The sequence below is a fragment of the Salvelinus namaycush genome, chromosome 18 (assembly GCF_016432855.1).
Source record: "Salvelinus namaycush isolate Seneca chromosome 18, SaNama_1.0, whole genome shotgun sequence".
Lineage (NCBI taxonomy): Eukaryota > Metazoa > Chordata > Actinopteri > Salmoniformes > Salmonidae > Salvelinus > Salvelinus namaycush.
The window spans coordinates 11,477,165-11,497,382 of NC_052324.1; the positions used below are offsets into that span (position 1 = coordinate 11,477,165).

General features: G+C 41.3%; 1 protein-coding gene across 1 annotated transcript in view; it reads right to left on the reverse strand.

Annotated features, from left to right (window-relative positions):
• Positions 1-16,913: 16,913 nt before the first annotated feature.
• Positions 16,914-20,218, reverse strand: part of LOC120063543 (solute carrier family 28 member 3-like) — a 29,466-nt gene continuing 26,161 nt past the window's right edge. The window contains 1 exon segment of the mRNA XM_039013903.1: positions 16,914-17,137. Coding sequence (XP_038869831.1) covers positions 16,914-17,137 — 224 coding nt within the window.

The following is a 20,218-nucleotide window of genomic DNA, read 5'->3' on the forward strand; positions in this document are numbered from 1 at the left end:
ACCCGCAGCTGTAATTTTCCTTCCCCTATTAGACATGGGTAATGAAAAATCCACTTAGCTTTGTCTGAGTTTCATGAAGATCAGTAAATGGGTTTTTCAGCCGGAGCTGGCCCTGTTTGTGTTTTGTGTGTTCCCAAGTTAAAGGTGCGTGCCAGTAGGGAATAGAAATTACCTGAAAATTGGTCTCACGAAACATTTGGTACATTATTTTATCCCGAGGTTGGATGGGATTGGTATTATTATGATCTAGCAGAGAGGGGGTTCAGGCAGAGGCAGAGCCATTTCTCTCTATATGACTGACTCTGGGTTCAAGAGGTCAAGTTCCGTGATGTTTGTTCCTGGCCTCCGTCGGTCACATAATACAGTATTAGTCATGCTAATGATTAGACCATCATGGGATTAGTTTGTAGTCACACTAAAAATATGTATAATGTTTTATCTAATTGAAGACAGAGGGTTTGAGTTTGTTTTTTGGCCCTCATTACTCATCATTTCATGTTATATGACAGTCTATGATTTATGCTTGTTTACTATCATTGGACCTGAATAGTTTTTTTTTGTATTTACTATTTAAAGCTCAATGCAAACAGCTGACGATTTACAAATGTAGGACGAAAGGACACTTCCCACTGGCACACATTGGTTGAATCAACGTTGTGTCCACATAATTTCAAAGAAAATACATTCAACATCGTAGAATAGGCGTTGTGTTGTTTCATGATAAAATTATTCTTGGCAAGGGCAGAACTTATTTGTTGCAGTAAAGCACAGTAGGATTAAGTATATTGTATGTGTACTATTGCCATAGAAGATGATTGAAGTAGAACTGCCCAATGAATGGTGTACATGGAAAACTTCTGACGTTTTGTAGTAGCCCTCTACACTGTAAAATTTTATTCAACATGGCTATGTTATTCGGCCAAGCTAGATTGCGGTATTGTGAGCCTTGCTGGCTGTTCGGAGATCGGAGTGCCCCTTTCTTCTCTGATGCGTGGGTGAATGGGGTGAGAGATTGGCGCCAACTAACATCTAAAATAGTGTGTCATGAGACATCCCAGATTCACATGGGTGCCTGTTTGGTATATGAGCAATGGAAGCTCAATGGCACTATTGACGCAGAAATGGAGAGAGGCGTGCGTAACGCAGAACATTTATGGCAACAGGTGTTTAAGCGCATAGTTAATGTAACTCTCACATTTGCACCGTGTAATTTGGCATTGAGAGGGCACCGTGAAAAGATGGGGCAGGCCAACAGTAGGACTTTTCTCAGTATAATTGAACTTCTGGCATTTTACGACCCAGTTCTGAAATAATTTTTAGAACGCCCCATATAAGCTGTTAACTATCTCAGTCCTCAAATCCAAAATGAGCGGATTTATATCTTAGCGAAGAGAGTGAAGTGTGACATTCAGGGAGAGATGCAGGAAGCCCCATTCGTTTCTATTATTACGGACACCACACCGGATGTATCCAAAGTAGACCAGTTCAGCCAAGTTTATCGCTATGTGAGAGTGATAAGGGATGCAAATAATGTCGCCACAGATCTGACCATCACAGAGTTGTTTTGGGGATTTCTAGAGACTGCTGACACATCAACAGCTGAGCTTCAACATTGTATGCAGCATAGAGGATAATGGGCTGGATATTTCAAAATGTTGTGGGCAGGGGATGATGGAGCTGCTAACATGAGCGAGGTCTATTCAGGTGTGCTGGCCAGAATATCCGAAAAAGAGCAGCTTGCTGTTTATGTGCATTGCGCAGAGTACAATCTTAGCCTGGATTTAAACAAATCTGAACCTGGCTTCAACAGTTTTATGATACTGTTGAACTGTTATACACCTTCTTCGGGCATAGCATAAAGAGATGGTCAATGTTGAGTGTTCTATTTGATTTTGCATCAAAAAAAGAAAATGTAACTCTAAAACGACTGTGTCCCACCCGCTGGTCATCTAGATATGAGTCTATATAAGGTCCCACTGTTGACAGTGCATGTCAGAGCAAAAACCAAGCCATGAGGTCTGAGGAATTGTCTGTAGAGCTCTGAGACAGAATTATGTCCAGGCACAGATCTGGGGAAGGGTACCAAAACATTTCTACATCATTGAAGGTCCCCAAGAACACAGTGGCCTCAATCATTCTTAAATGGATGAAGTTTGGAACCACCAGGACTCTTCCTAGAGCTGGCCACCCAGCCAAACTGAGCAATCGGGGGAGAAGGGCCTTGGTCAGGGAGGTGACCAAGAACTCAATGGTCACTCTGACAGAGCTCCAGAGTTCCTCTGTGGAGATGGGTGAACCAAGTCCGGGATCACACATACAGGTGTGCCAAGCTTGTAGCGTCATACCAAAGAAGACTTGAGGCTGTAATCTCTGCCAAAGGTGCTTCAACAAAGTACTGAATAAAGTGTCTGAATACTTATGTAAATGTGATATCAGTTTTTTATATTTAATACATTTGCTAAAATGTCTAAAAACTTTTTTTTTCATTATGGTGTATTTTATGTAGATCAATGAGGAAAAAAACGAAATTAATCAATTTCAGAAAAAGGCTGTAACGTGAAAAAAGTAACGGGTTCTGAATACTTTCCGAATGCACTGTATATCGATCGGTGTGCCCTATGCCGCCTTCCTCTCTGGACACACAAGTGCGCTAATAGACTATTTAGTGTGGTCTCAATCAAATTAATCCTAGCCGATAGTCTACGAAGTGCATGCTCGGAGAAACACAGAGCAAAGTTATATTTCTAAGATCAGTAGCTGCTGGGATGGTGTAAATAGTAGGCACAAGTAAGCATAATTCAGTTAAACCATCTTCATTTTAATTAGACTTTAATAACAGAAAGAGGGCTTTGTGTTGGTGCCTATTTCTTCCTATTTAAGAAAGAAGAGGTAGGCCTTCCTGTTTAACAGACGAAATTAGGCTATAGGCTGCTATGTCCATGGATTTGTCGGTCAATTCCTTCACCCACCATACACTCTTTAAATAGTCTATACCTCCATGCCAGTGAAGGGCAGTTAAGTTAAAACCAAGACTCGCATTGAGGGTTATGAGAGGCTATGCCATAGCCTACCTTTTATTAAAGAAAATGGTAAAAAGCACAGGCCTACCCATTGCTAGCTTAAGATTTTAAAGAAAAGAAAACTGATCCGATTAAATAAAGTGATCTATAACAGCGATTTGTTCCGCGATACTTTTTTGCTAGAAACCAGCTGTAAAATACCCGGAAACAACGTGACTCTGATGCATATGGGAATATCATTGTTTAGTTTCTTTGAATATTCAGAGGCTGATTTACAACCTCTTATAGCCGAGGAGGCAACAAATAGACTTTGCTTGGGAAGTAATCTAATTCTGTCACTATCAATTGATTAAGCTATTCACTTTCTGTACAATAGAAGATGTTTAAACACAGACAGCTTTTAGGGAAACACGTGTGACCTTCTCTCATTGGGTTCAGCCACGGAAGAAGAGTAGCCATCTGTTAAAGCTCACATGTTTCTGCGTCGGTAGGCCTAACTTTTGAAAGTACCATGCTCAGATTCTTAATGATGTCTCAGATTTAATTATCTGCAAACAGGGACAGTTTCGTTGCAAACAAGACACACTGATTTGGCATTGGTGTCACGCCCTGATCTGTTGCACCTGTCCTTTTGCTTGTCTCCACCCCCTCCAGGTGTCGCCCATCTTCCCCACTTATCCTCTGGGTATTTATACCTGTGTTTTCTGTCTGTGTCACTTCGTCTTGTTTGTCAAGCTCACCAGTGGTCGCCCTGTCAGCGCCTGTCTTTTCTCAGCCTCGCTTTTTCTCGGCCTCCTGGTTTTTGACCCTTGCCTGTCCTGACCCTGTACCCGCCTGCCTGACCACTCTGCCTGAACCTGCCTGCCATCCTGTACCTTTGCTCCACCTCTGGATTACTGAACTCTGCCTCTCCCTGAGCCTACCTGCCGTCCTGTACCTTTGCTCCTACACTTTATTATCGACCCCTGCCTGCCTTGACCTGTTTGCCTGCCCCTGTGGTTACAATAAACATTGTTACTTCACACAGTCTGCACTTGGGTCTTACCTTAATTCCTGATAATTGGAGAATTATGATAAGATGAACACATTAGCCTATCTCTTTGTCCATTCTCAGCCTGTAATTTTGGTAATTAGTGTGGAATTAAAATAGATTATGCTAATGCTGTATGTAAAATTACATAGAATTGCATGAAATGTTTATAAAATACAATGTTTTTCACGGACATGCAAATACAATGATAGATGCAATGCTTTTACTATAAAGGAGATCTTTCCACCCCTGCTCTTGTCAACGGTGGTCTGCGAACCCATAAACCTTCTGACCTGCAGCCCTGTGTGCTATCAAAATTCCTGCATTGCCATGTAATGCTTACAGGACAAAGGACAGTTTCTAAAACTGCATATCTGACTCTGGTCTGTCCAATAAGTGAGGTTAAACGCTAGACATGTTCTCTGCTATCCACTTTGTTTTAATTATTATTTTGGGATTAAGATAGGGTTTAGGTTAAATATATTTTCATTTCAGAGCGGTCCAATTTTCTCCATGTAACCCTTATAATAAATAACGTTCACTCCCTAATAGGATTGTGAGTTTGCTCAACATGTGGCATATAGCTATGCCAACATTCATTCTCAAGTTGAATTGTATGTTCACTAAACTTTGAATTTTATGTTGAGTCAACATAGCATTCAACTTGAGAATTTATTGTGTTTCTATCTTATTTGCATATTTTCCAGAGTGCCTTTCGAGTGAATTGTAGTTACCGCCTATGACTGCATTTGTTGGCGACAGAGACATGATCGTTGTATTCAATGCCTTTTCAGTCCTGTAGCCTTCATCAAGGGAGTGTCTAAGTGAATATATCATCTTTATAATTAAACTATTTATGACAATACATTACATAAACCAAGTGAACAAAAGATTATGAACACCTTTCCATGACATAGATAGACTGACCAGGTGAAAGCTATGATCCCTTATTGATGTCACTTGTTTAATCCAATTAAATCAGTGAAGATGACGGGTAGGAAACATGTTAAAGAAGGATTTTTAAGAGGCATGGATTTGTGTATGTGTGCCATTCAGAGGGTGAATGGGCAAGACAAAAGATTTAAGTGCCTTTAAACGTGGTATGGTATTAGGTGCCAGGTGCATCAGTTTGTGTCAAGAACTGCAATGCTGCTGGAGTTTTCAAATTCAACAAGAATGGTTCACCACCCAAGGAAATCCACCCAACTGTGGAAAACATTGGAGTCAACATGGGCCAGCATCCTTGTGGAACGCTTTTGACACTTTGTAGAGTCCATGCCCCAACGAATTGAGGCTGATCTGAGGGCAAAAGGGACACCTGTCACCATCGTTACCAGCACCTGCGTGTCGTCAGACTCACCTGGACTCCATCACTTCCCTATATACAGTTGAAGTCGGAAGTTTACATACACCTTAGCCAAATACATTTAAACTCAGTTTTTCACAATTCCTGACATTTAATTCTAGTAAAAATTATGTTTTAGGTCAATTAGGATCACCACTTTATTTTAAGAATGTGAAATGTCAGAATAATAGTAGAGAATGATTTATTTCAGCTTTTATTTCTTTCATCACATTCCCAGTGGGTCAGAAGTTTACATGCACTCAAGTAGTATTTGATAGCATTGCCATTAAATTGTTTAACTTGGGTCAAACGTTTCGGATAGCCTTCCACAAGCTTCCCACAATAAGTTGGGTGAATTTTGGCCCGTTCCTCCTGACAGAGCTGGTGTAACTGAGTCAGGTTTGCAGGCCTCCTTGCTCGCACACGCCTTTTCAGTTCTGCTCACACATTTTCTATAGGATTGAGGTCAGGGCTTTGTGATGGCCACTCCAATACCTTGACTTTGTTGTCCTTAAGCCATTTTACCACAACTTTGGAAGTATGCTTGGGGTCATTGTCCATTTGGAAGACCCATTTGCGACCAAGCTTTAACTTCCTGACTGATGTCTTGAGATGTTGCTTCAATATATCCACATAATTGTCCTTCCTCACCCCCACAACATGATGCTGCCACCCCCGTGCTTCACGGTTGGGATGGTGTTCTCCGGCTTGCAAGCCGCCCCCTTTTTCCTCCAAACATAACGATGGTCATTATGGCCAAACAGTTCTATTTTTGTTTCATCAGACCAGAGGACATTTCACCAAAAAGTACGATCTTTGTCCCCATGTGCAGTTGCAAACCATAGTCTGGCTTTTTTATGGCGGTTTTGGAGCAGTGGCTTCTTCCTTGCTGAGCGGCCTTTCAGGTTATGTCTATATAGGACTCGTTTTACTTTGGTATTGGAACAAACAATTCTGAAAATCAACCTACAATAGAGCAAGCTGGGAAATATGACGACGGGCATGGTTTTGAGTGCTTTTGAGCAAACATGAATTTGTCATTTTACTCAACAAGCTTATTAAAATTCAGCTCACTTCAAAGCAGAGTTTGTTGAGTAAACAAACTTGAACACATTTGCTAAAATTCTTGTCCTTCTGAAGTCCACTCAACTCACAGAATAACGCTGATTAAGCAATTGGTTACGTTGGCTTTTTTACAGTGTAAAAAAAAGCCATACAATCCATAATATGGTTTCCACCCACAATCTGAATTTCAGTCTTGAAACTCACTGGAATATAGCAGTCCAAACCAAACAATCCTACCTTAATCTCTCTCTCTTTCTCTCTCTATCTCTCTAAGATGGTGCCGACAGAGATGGTCACCTCTCTTCGGAGTCCTTAGGAAACTATGCAGTGATTTGTTTTTTTATGTATTATTTCTTACATTGTTACCCCAGGAAATCTTAAGTCTTATTACATACAGCCAGGAAGAACTATTGGATATAGTTCAGGAATACGATTTTCCCGAAGCGGATCCTCTGTTTGGACCACCACCCAGGACAGTGGATCTAATCCCAGAAGCCGACCCAAAACAACGGGGCCGCAGAAGGGGCAGACGGAGTGGCCTCCTGGTCAGGCTCCGTAGACGTGCACATCGCCCACCACTCCCGAGTATACTACTCACCAATGTCCAGTCTCCTGACAACAAGGTAGACGAAATACGAGCAAGGGTTGCCTTCCAGAGAGACATCAGAGATTGTAACATCCTCTGTTTCACGGAAACATGGCTCTCTCGGGATATGTTGTCGGAATCTGTTCAGTGCCCCTTCAACCTCAGGAGGCTGAATAAATTTGGCTTGTCACCCAAAACCCTGACAAGCTTTTACAGATGCACAATCGAGAGCATCCTGTCGGGCTGTATCACAGCCTGGTACAACTGCACCACCCTCAACCGCAAGGCTCTCCAGAGGGTGGTGTGGGCTGCACAGCGCATCACCGGGGGCAAACTACCTACCCTCCATGACACCCGATGTCACAGCAAGGCCAAAAAGATCATCAAGGACAACATCCACCCGAGCCACTGCCTGTTCACACCACTACCATCCAGAAGGCGAGGTCAGTACAGGTGCATCAAAGATGGGACCGAGAGACTGAAAAACAGCTTCTATCTCAAGGCCATCAGACTGCTAAACAGCCTACATTGAGACCCAATCACTGGCCACTTTAATACATGGATCACTAGTCACTTTAAATAATGTCACTTTAATAATGTTTACATATCTTACATTACTCATATCATATGTATATACTGTATTTTATACCATCTATTGCACCTTGCCTATGCCGCTCGACCATTGCTCATCCATATATTTTTATGTATTCTCATTTACCCCATTAGATTTGTGAGTATTAGGTAGTTGTTGGGGAATTGTTGGATTACTTGTTAGATATTACTGCACTGTCGGAACTAGAAGCGCAAGCATTTCGCTACAATCGCATTAACATCTGCTAACCATGTGTATGTGACCAATAAAATTTGATTTGATTTCTCATGCTCTCTCTCTCCTCCACGCTCTCTCTCTCTCTCTCTCTCTCTCTCACTCTCTCCCTCTCTCTCTCACGTGCTTTCTTGCTCTCTCTCTCTCTCACACTTTTGCCTCCATTCAGTGTTGCAGCTATGGTAGTTAACCTTACCCGACTAATGGGAAAGCCTATTAGCCTCGGGCGCTGAAAGAGCTACTATGACAGAGCCATGACAGCGCTACAATACAGACAGACAAAAACGTCTTCTTCTCCCTGACCCACTTCCAAGGCACAGTCAGTCCATTCTTTCACCATATGAAATAATTACGTCCATTTGAATTTGTGCTATGTGGAAAAGAAAAGACTTAGAGAATGGGTAATTAAGCATAAAAAAAAGACAGAGAATACATTGGCCTCCACTTGTCCTTTCTTTAAATGGGAGAGAGGTCTGTCAAGATCATTAATTGGAAGGTAATGAAAGTGGTATAAATCATGTTGATGTTGACCTGGCACCACCTCAAACCCCCTTGCCTTCCCCATTCTGAACACCTGGAAGCCCAGATTCATGTTCATTAGGCACCAAATGGAAGAAACGCACTGGACCTCACCATTAAGAAACAACCATTTTTGTGATTTGTTGCAAAATGTTTTCAAACGTGATCAGTTGTATGCCCTAATGAACAGGAACCTGTTCTCATGTGTTATGGAGGAGAAGATGATGCAATGGAGAAAAGGTGAGGTTAAATATACCTATGCCAAGGGGCATTTATACGCCTCCTTTAGGGAGTTGACACAGACCCCCTCACACCACCCACTGAACTGTTCATGTAGATATTGCTCTAATCTCTGAAACAAGAACCAAATTTCACATGCACTAGCCGGCTACTTGATTTGTTCCTGGGGGCTGAGGTGTTGAAATCGAAACTGTACGGAAGCATTTCTTTTTTCTTTACATGTGTGTGTGTGTGTGGGGGGGGGGGGATTCACGTGCCCATGTGTGTTTATTGGTACTTTTTTATGTTTATTGGTTTAGATATTGCCTTTTATTTATGAGGTAGGATATGACTGAAAAGTCATCACCAGGAAACCATTAAGGGAAATGAGGCCTCAAACTGAATAGTATGTGTGCATGTGAGTGCGTTAAAGAGAGAGAAAGCTATAGGAGATGGAGAAATAAAGGCCACATAAAAGGTTGAGGCGACAGAGCTCTAATCAGCGTCAATCAAGATGTCTTCCCATCTCTGACTTGCTGTATCCGAAACAATGAATGAAAGGTTGTTTGGCAGTTTTTTCGGTTGCCACAGTGATTAGCAGAGGATTAGGACAGATGTTCTCTGAATTGAAGGATATTTTTAGCTCACATCTTACCCCTTCACAATAACACGTTGCCCATCTTTAAGAGTTCTCAGATTGACCGAAGTATGGCTGTGCAATGAAATAGTTTTTGATGTTCATTTAGGGATACTTTGTTGCCCATGATATCCACACCTATGTGTGTTTGTTTCAGTGTGTTTAACTGCATCCGTGTGTTTGTAACTTATTGTTTTCTGCTCACTCTAGCTGTTAAACCGCTTCATCTTCACCTGCTACTTTAACAATTGTAGATTGGTGATCTTCGGGTAGCTTGAAAAAGTATTTTGATGGTATTTACACTTTTAAAAATATATTTGCATAAAATGTCAATGGTCATTTCACTGGTAAAAATAAATTAGCCGGACTACTGCTCTTGAACAATTTAAGCTAGACACACCAAACCGACTTTAAATGTGCTCTGACTAAACTTTTATAATAACTCTGCTAATTCTACTACAATAACGTTTTCCACTACCATCCACAAACTTTTAGTTAGACTATCTGTTAGATTTACACCATACCAGAGCTCTAGTTATTATGCATCCATGTTCTGTATTGTAATGCTACCAATGTGCATAAACCTTCAAGAAGATACTGGATGGTCGATCTCGTCTCTTGATTATAGACTGAAAAGGAAAACCTGCACAGTGTACAAGTGCTTTCCCTATTTTGAATCTCCTGATTTAACGGAATTGACTCCAACCGTCTAATTCAGTCACCTTTCCCCCCGTCTATGGTCCTTCCAGTCTGGACTATAGCAGGTGTGGTTGTTAACAATGTTCTTAACAGCGAGGTACAAGGAGCAAGAACATAATGTCTACAAATGTCGCACAGCTGGAATGACACAAGCCACCAGAGAGCCCGCTGCTAATCACTAAATTGTCACCACACACCAGCACTCTGTAAACAGCTAGCACTCCGGCAACAGAGGTTAGGCTAGAGCGGCTAAATTATACCAACATAATTATGATCATCAGCATCTCCCTCTGTCAGAAACACAGTCACTCTGTCTAGAGACTTGATCAAGTTTTATTAATCTATTAAAATCGAAAATGTAACAGCTGGCAGCCAATAGTCTATCAATTAGAATACATTAGCAAGTTCACTACCTGTGTTTTTTTTATTAATAGGAAACGTTGGCACATCTTGTTTAGAAAGTAGTCCCCTCTGCTCCGAGTACTTTTGTGTTTAATATTATCCATATGAAACCATTTAACCCCACTTTTTTATTACATATAGGGGCGGTTTTCCAGACAAGGCAAGCCTTGACATGGAATCCACAGGGGAAAAGGAAGGGAGGACTACCAAAAATGTCACTGGAGAAGTGACATCGAAGTAGAGCAGAAAGGTTGGCTACCTCTGGAATGAGATGGAGAAGACTTTTTTGTTTTTTAATCCAGGACTGTGCCCTCTATGAATCTCTATGCTTTTTACCAAAACTGAATATATTTACTTACAAGTGATAGGTGAAAATTGCTTACAGTACCTAATTCACATATAAGCAACGGTATTTAACCTTTTATTTGGGGTTATGACAGGGTAAGACAGTCAGTTATACTGAGCTCATACAAGCTGTTATTCAAGAATCAATGGGGATTTAATTACCATTTTGAAGAACAAAAAATATCCCAGATTGTGCCTTTAAATGACACGTTTACATCCCTTACATTCAGACATGTGAGGCAGCAGGAGACTTAGAGCTGGATGGTGCATGGACTTGGTTAGAGCATTAGAGCCTACAGAGGCTTTTTGAAACAAGCGAAATAGCAAGAGCACATGTCCTTCCAGAGGCACCAGATGCTCTTTACCAAGGCCTCAGAAACTAACATCTCTGATTTGAGGGAAACCTTTCTGAGAAATGTTCCTTTGCCGTAATTGAGACGCCTTTCAGACTGAAATCCAATTAATAAACTCGCCCAAAATTCAACCCCACAGTCATGGAGGGGTTGTATGAAGAGGGGGGAAGAAGATGAACTGGCTAATCGAATGGTTCTCTGCACGTGTTCCCTGAAAAGACTAGTTTCCACCCCCCCCCCACCCCCCACCCCCCATACACACACACGCACAGAAACACACACATGGCCAGGCTTTGTACCTGCGTCAGAGCCTTCTACTATTCCAATACTCCTGAAGACAATTAGTTTCCCCTCTCATAGCCGTGTAGTGTGGGGGAAGGACAGGCCACATTAACCTCCATCGCTTCCTGGAGTTTGTGTGTGTGTGTGTGTGTGTGTGTGTGTACATACAGTGACTTTGTCCAAGGGCTGAGCGGAGGCAGAGGCAGTACAAGGCCGGAAGTAGTGGCTGCTGTATAACACCAGATTCAATAAGGAGTCTGAATTGATAATCAAATGCAAAAAAAACGTAGAGAATGACGCACAAAATGGAGATGCGTCCGCGTCCTGCTCCCCAAAAGGTTTCATGAGTAGAAACAAGAACAACAATACATTGTGTTGCTACTTTACTTGCACATAGACCCAGTGGACCAACCTTAATCCCCAGACCTTTTTAGGGGTTTTAATGTTCAAACTCTAATAAGATGTGCATTGAACAGGACGGATACAGTAGATTGTTACTAGGTTCTTGACGCACATCCCCTCTCAAGTTAAGACATTGTTCTCCCTAGCCGAAAGCATCCTAATGCATCTTCAAGGGCTCTCGTCTCTCGCTTATGAACACCAGTTGCCATGGAGACGTTAGTAATTCAGCAGGAATATGGTTATATAGGTGAATTTCCACATTTGAACGGCGTGGAAACATCTGGAATTACAGAATGCACTCCTTGTGCACTTTGACATGCTTTTAAAATCATTAAACTGACTTTTCTCCAACCAATACTTTATAGCCTAAAATAAATTATATTTTTAGATCAACTTGACCTGCAGCGCCCTTTGTAAAAATGTATACAAAAAACACAAAAACAACAACAAAAAACAGAGGCGTCCATAGAGGGGAACAGGGGCACGTGCCCCCTCAGATTTGTCCTGTTTAAAAATGTGTTTTATTTATTAATTAAATATTTATTATTTCTGTGTCGTAATACTAGCCACAAAGTAATTTTATGAAGTTGGCTTTAGCTAGCCCAGATAGGTACCCGTTCTCCCAACCTCATAACTAGCTACTAAGAAGCCATTTCAGGGTATCGATAAAGTTAGAGTAGCTAGCTTGTCTAACTCAGGCCTCTCCAACCCTGTTCCTGGAGAGCTACCTTCCTGTAGGTTTTCGCTCCAACTCTAATGTAGCGCACCTGATTCAAATAAAAAGCTGGTTGATAAACTGAATCAGGTTAGTTACAACTGGGGTTGGACTGAAAACCTACAGGAGGGTAGCTCTCCAGGAACAGGTTTGGAGAGCCCTGGTCTAACTATCTTAGCTGGCATGCCTGCAGGCAAGGTTGGTAGACTTGGTAGAAAAGCAAGCAATAACTAAATGTACTGAATAAGACTCAAATAATACATTTATATAATTAACATTTCATATTTATTTTTATGCAGCTATATTGGCTGTCCAATGCATTTCCCCCGTGGGGACAATAAAGTATATCTTATCTTAAAATCATAATGAATGAAAACATACATTTATCTGAAATGTGGCGTAGAGATGATAGATAATCTTGACACTGAACTAACTAGACTCTTGTGTTTTGAATTACATCCATCCTTCTGTTTAGGCACATGGGATTCTCCAATATAATTTGGTATTAAGCTCCAATGCCACTGAACACGGCCATGCAATTAAGTGTCAACAACCTCTTATACATCAATTAAGCTTGGTTCGGGATAATTAGGAAGTAGTAGGCACTACACAAATCATTGTGTTGTTTATCAATATTTTAATTGTCTGTTTGACAAATACAAACAAAAGTGAATAGAACTAAAATAAAGGTATTTAGCCTACAATATGGTGCATAAATGTATCTTTGCATTTGTCACCTTACCTGCACACATCACTTTGTAATGCAGCAGTATTAAAGGCCAAGTGCAGTCAAAATTCTGTTTTGTGTGTGTCTATCATATTGTACAACAGTGGATGAAACTAGCACTGTAAAAGTGTGATGAAAATGTAATCAGTGTTATTTCCTGATAGTTGCTGCTGGTTAAAAATCCCATCTACACAGGACCTTCTAATCAGCAGGTTAAAAGACTAATAACAAAGAGAGATCCAAATCTCGCTGCCAAAAACAGCTGGTTTTCAGTTTCCCCCTCCACACTCAAAACAGTCCCAAACAGTCCTAGCAAAATTCTTGCTTGAGAAAGTTTTTTTTGATAAAGAGAATTTTTGCCCATTTTAATGGAAATCTATTACAGTAAGGTACCCAGAAATGATTTGATAGTGATATAAAAATGGCTGCATTTGGGCCTTTAACAAAGAAAAAAACAGTATACTTATTTAACCACATGCTGCATTTGTAATAATAGGTAAAACCAATCGGTCAAGCAGTTTGGTAAAACATTGAAATGGTAGGCCACTCATGGCTTTACACTTTGCAATAATTTCACCAAGAGCTTAATTTGCTTAGTTATACACTTGTTATAATCAAAAATATTCAACCCCTGATACTTAGACAATAACTAATGTGGCAGGTCGCAAGTGAACTTTAAAAACCATGCTAAACAGTACACAACAAAATAGCCTATACAGCAGAGGTCGGATGATTCCATGATAATGTAGTGTATGTCACACCCTGGCCTTAGTTATCTTTGTTTTCATTATTATTTTAGTTAATTCTGTCACGATCGTCTTTGGGTGAGAGATTGGACCAAGGCGCAGCGTGTGGAAAGTACATCTTCTTTTATTCAGAAGAGGGAAAAAACACAAAACGAACACTATACAACTAAACAAACAAAATAACAAACTGACGACCGTGAAGCTATAATAACAAAATGGTGCTGACACTGACCATTACACACTGACATAGACAATTACCCACAAAAAAGCTAAAGCCTATGGTTGCCTTAAATATGGCTCCCAATCAGAGACAACAATAACCAGCTGTCTCTAATTGAGACCCAATTCAGGCAACCATAGACTTTCCTAGACACCTACACTGAACACTAAACCATCTCCTCTAATAAACCCCCTAAACCATACAACACCCTAGACCAGGGGTGTCAAACTCATTCCACGGAGGGCCTAGTGTCTGCAGGTTTTTGGTTTTTCCTTTCAATAAAGCCCTAGACAACCAGGTGTGGGGAGTTCCTAACTAATTAGTGATGTTAATTCATCAATCAAGTACAAGGGAGGAGCGAAAACCCGCAGACACTCGGCCCCCCGTGGAATGAGTTTGACACCTGTGCCCTAGACAATACAAAAAACACACAAACTTCCCCATGTCACACCCTGACCTAACTAAAATAATAATGAAAACAAAGATAACTAAGGCCAGGGTGTGACAGTGTAACTACTGGCCTACCTAGACCATGTACATTTGTACCATCCAAACCTCAGTATTTTTCCTACTTCCCTATATACACACTGAACTAAAAAAAAGTGTTGTTGCCAGTTTTTTTTCATGAACTGAAATAAAAGATCCCATAAGGTTTCCATACACACAAAACCATATTTCTCTCAAATTTTGTGCATACACTTTTTTTTTAAATCCTTGTTTCTGAGCATTTCTCCTTTGCCAATATAATCCCTCCACCTGAAAGGTGTGGCATATCAAGAAGCTGCTTAAACGGCATGATCATTACACAGGTGCACCTTGTACTGGGGACAATAAAAGGCCACTCTAAAATGTGCAGTTTTGTCACACAACACAATTCTACAGATGTCTCAAGTTTTAAGGGAAAGTGCAATTGGCATGCTGACTGCAGGAATGCCCACCAGAGCTGTTGCCAGAGAATTGAATGTTCATTTCTCTACCATAAGCCGCCTCCAACTTCGTTTTAGCGTATTTGGCAGTACGTCCAACCGGCCGCACAACCACAGATCACGTGTACCCACACCAGCCTAGGACCTCCACATCCGGCTTCTTCTCACCTGCGGGTCATCTGAGACCAGCCATCCGAACAGCTGATGAAACTGTGGGTTTGCACAACTGAATAATTTCTGCACAAACTGTCAGAAACCGTCTTAGGGAAGCTTGCCTGCATGCTCGTCTTCCTCACCAGGGTCTTGACCTGACTGCAGTTTGGCATCGTAACTGACTTCGGTGGGCAAATGCTCACCTTCAATGGCCACTGGCATGCTGGAGAAGTGTGCTCTTTACAGATGAATCCCGGTTTAAACTGTACCTGGCAGATAGCATGTATGGGGTCGTGTGTGCGAGCAGTTTTCTGATGTCAACGTTGTGAACAGAGTGTCCCATGGTGGCGGTGGGGTTATGGTATGAGCAGGCATAAACTACGGACAACAAGCACAATTGCATTTTATTGATGGCATTTTGAATGCACCGAAATACCGTGACGACATCCTGAGGCCCAATGTCGTGCCATTCATCCGTTGCCATTACCTCATGTTTCAGCATGATAATGCACGGCCCCATGTCACAATGATCTGTACACAATTCCTGGAAGCTGGAAATGTCCCAGTTCTTCAATGGCCTGCATACTTACCAGACATTTCACCCAATGAGCATGTTTTGGATGCTCTGGATCAACGTGTACGACAGCATGTTCTAGTTCCCGCTAATATCCAGCAACTTCGCACAGCCATTGAAAAGGAGTGGGACAACATTCCACAGGCCACAATCAACAGCCTGATCAACTCTATGCAAAGGAGACGTGTCGCACTGCATGAGGCAAATGGTGGTCACACCAGATACTGACTGGTGTTCTGATCCATGCCCCTACCTTTTCTTAAGGTTGCGTTTATATTTTTGTTCAGTGAAAGTGGCTTCTCTCTGTTCTCTGTGGCTAGCTTTCTTTGTCCCTGTTTCCCTCCCTTCCTATTTCCTTCCCTCATCTCCCTAAACTATTTGTACTATTCTGTCTGTCTGCATGCCCACGCACGCACGTTTGTTTTACTATACTTGTGGGGACCAAACAATTGATTCCCATTCAAAAATCAAATTCCCTAACCTTTAAACCTAAACCCTAACCTTAACCCTAATATTAAACCTAAACCCTAATTGTAAACCTAAACCTAAACCTAACCCCTAAGCCTAGAATAGCCTTTTTCCTAGAGGGGGAGCAGCAAAAAGTTCCCACTTGTCTGAATTTTCCTTGATTTACTATCCTTGTGAATACTTCTGGTCCCCACAAGGATAATAAAACTAAAAAAAACACACACACACAAAATGCACACACACAAACCCAAGAACTCCAGGAAGTTATGGAGGTCAGTGTGGCCTGTCCTTCCACTACACTACACGGCTATGGGAGGGGAAACGAATCGCTTTCTGGAGAATTTCTGGAGAATCAGACAGACAGAAAGACACCTGGTCAGCTGACTTGGTCCAAAAACACGCACATGTATACCAAAAGAGATTGCTGTAGTGCCACCATGTGGTCACAAGCTATGTAGATCTCAGGAACTAATGAATAAAATAAAATAGTATTACAAAGAATTAATCTAAAAATAGCAGCACTCTAATGACATCAATATGAAATATGAAACACACTTTCAATGCTCTAAAATATCTTCAATATCTTTACATTTAGAACAAATGTCATTTTAAATGTCATGTAATTTCATCACAAACTTCCTCAAAATGGACAACTTAAACTATATCAGAATGTTTACACTTGACTTGTGACAAGAAAGAGGTCAGGGTGCTTCCATTCTCCATGCTCCTCTTTCCATCCTCTTCTCTCTGTCCTCCTCCTACCTCTCGGGGGTAGACCAGGCTGCAGTTGAAGTGTGGCGAGGACAGGATGGCGCAACAGCCTTTGAGAGAAGCCATACTGAATCCTCCTTCCAGAGTCATGTTAGAAGGGCGAACAACTACCACACTGGGACAACACACACACACACACACACACACACACACACACACACACACACACACACACACACACACACACACACACACACACACACACACACACACATACATACATACATACACACAGTGGTTTAGCAAGGTTGATAGTACATGGACACATACACACAGCACATGCCCTTTTGCACCTTGCAGCCCTCCTTTTCTCTAACACGAACATTCCAATCCGTTAGTTTTAGCTATACTTGCTGATTACATGATGAATTGACCTTGTAGCAGCTTCCACAATTTTGGATGATTTTTTAGATCCTGATCGCGTCCCGATGTCACAGAGCGGCTACAGATTATAGTGGGTATAGAGTCGAGTGTTATGTGCAGGAAGTCATCCCCTTTCTGTTAAATTTTCGGATGAGCCGAGGAACCTTTCAGGTCATTTGCATGTCTAAACAGCCTCTGTGTTTTGATTAAAGTAGCCTAAATAAAGTTCATCCCAAATGATGTAGCTAGCTATCCAGGGGCGCAACTTTCACTGGGGACGGGGGGGACATTACCCCCCATCGCACATTCAGAAATTGCAATTTGCCCCCCCAGTTTTATAATTGCGCTGTGATACAAAACGTGACTCCGATGTGCTTTAGGACCATGTAGACGCCTAAGAGCAGTCAAGTAGGCTGTTTTCCGCCTTCAGATGGCTGGATTTAGGACCGCACAGACACCACAGAGCATGTAGACATGTTATATGAATGGCTGGCATATAGGACAAGCACAGGAGAGATGAACAGAGGCAGCTGCTGTCCGTGTTGCGCTTTTTCTCTGATTTGTAAAGCAAGCAGAGCAGAAACTGGCTACTCTTTAGTTGATCAATCTAGCTGGCAAGGTAACTGCTATTTGACAGAAAAGTGCAGCTCGTACTGTAACTGACATACTACGTTAGTTAATGTTTCATACCATCTCGACTGATGTGAATTAACTACTAGCAGCTAGTTAGCTAGCTAGTAGCTACCACAGCCAGTTCAGCTCCAGCTAGCCTCTTGGTATTTGTCAGGTAGCAGTATCTAACAGCTGTTGTGTGTATGGAAATGTTTTGTAACCTTTGTTTTGTCCTGTTTCAACAGAAGTAAATTTGATTATGTATCATTGTACCATTAGTTAGCTAAACAATGAAATCAGCAGCCAAATGACTGAAGACTGATGTTTTCTGTTGTTTTTTCAGCTCAATGTGAGTTTTTATTAGTCAATATAGCAATGTAACGTTATTGGTCTGTCAGTTTCCCTGGCTAATTCCCTACTTTTCACACAGACACAGTATAAACAGCTCTACAGGCGTCACTGTCATGGTGCACACGTCTTAGCAGGATGAGATGGTGACAGGTGTCCCTGCAGGGTCAGACAGCCAGGGAAGACCACTCTACAGAGCTCAGGTACATTTTGCAGTATATTATAACAATCAGTGAATGGATACAAAGTTCCATCTTGAGTTGACGGGTAGACTACAGTCTGGGATAAACGGTTATTTAGATTGCTGAACCATTGATTCTATTAATGTATGTATAAATGTACACCAATGTAATTCTTTGTCATGCCTCATCTGAGCAGGATCAGATGGTGACAGGGGTCTCATCAGGGTCAGGCAGCCAGGGAAGACCAGTCTGTGATGGAGCTGAGGTGAATTTATGCAGATACAACACTTTATTTTCTCTGTGCAGCAAACACTGGACCACAAAGAAGCTTCAAACTATTTTAAGGCAGTCTGACAAACCTCTAAAGTTGATTTCCAAACTGTATCAAGGGTTGATAGAGTCTTTTCCTGATGACACACAACAAGTAAAACAAAAATGTGAGGAAGACCTGGAAGACGCTATTGATGATAATGAATGGATACAGATATGTTAAAATGCCCAGTCAAAATTGTGCCCAATTTAAACGGCCTCGTACTCAATTCTTGCTCGTACAATATGCATATTATTATTACTATTGGATAGAAAACACTCTCTAGTTTCTAAAACCGTTTGAATTATATCTGTGAGTAAAACAGAACTCCTTTTGCAGCAAACTTCCTGACAGGAAGTGGAAGATCTGAAATCGATGCACTGTTCTAGGGGCTGCCTATTAATTAAAGTCATTGATATTTATTAGTTTAGATGCACTTCATACGTCTTCCACTAGATGTCGACAAGCAGTGAGAGAAGTAATTGAGTGTGTAACTTGATCTGGGCTCGAATAATAGCTCTTGGCATGACGTGTCACCAGTTTCCTGTTTTCTGGAGAGCGCGAGAAGGGACCTGGATTTGCCTTCTGATAAGCTGTCGTTATGGACGACTAATATCTCCGGCTTTGATTTTATTTGATACATGTGACAATATCATCGTAAAGTATGTTTTTTCAATATAGTTTAATCAGATTATCGTGTTCCGTTCTCTGAGTTTGTTGACGATGGAGAGATTCGCGCCACTTGGCAAGTGTGCTTGCTAAATCGAGAGGGAAAAAGGCTGTTCTAAAACCAAACAACGATTGTTCTGGACAAAGGACCCCTTGTACAACATTCTGATGGAAGATCAGCAAAAGTAGGACCCATTTTATGATGTTATTTCATATATCTGTCGTACATGTGAACTAGTCGTTTGCGCCCAGAGTTTGGGCACTCTCTCGCTATACCTAAGCTGGATGTCGTAATGAAGTTATTTTTAGAATTCTAACACGGCGATTGCATTAAGAACTAGTGTATTTATCATTTCCTATACAACATGTATTTTTTAGTTATGTTTATGAATAGTTATTTGGTCAGAATATGTGTGTCAGAAAAATTGTCAGAAAAATATCCGGACGTTGTGGGAAAAAGATGCTACGTTAGCACAATGTATAACCACTGATTTCAGCTCTAAATATGCACATTTTCGAACAAAACATAAGTGTATGTATAACCTGATGTTATAGGACTGTCATCTGATGAAGCTTATCAAGGTTAGTCAAAAATTATATATCTTTTGCTGGTTTATTCGCTATCGCTAACGTGCCTATTGCTATCGCTAACGTGCCTTGATGAATGAATGCGGTAGTGTGGTAGGCTATTGTAGTAAGCTAAT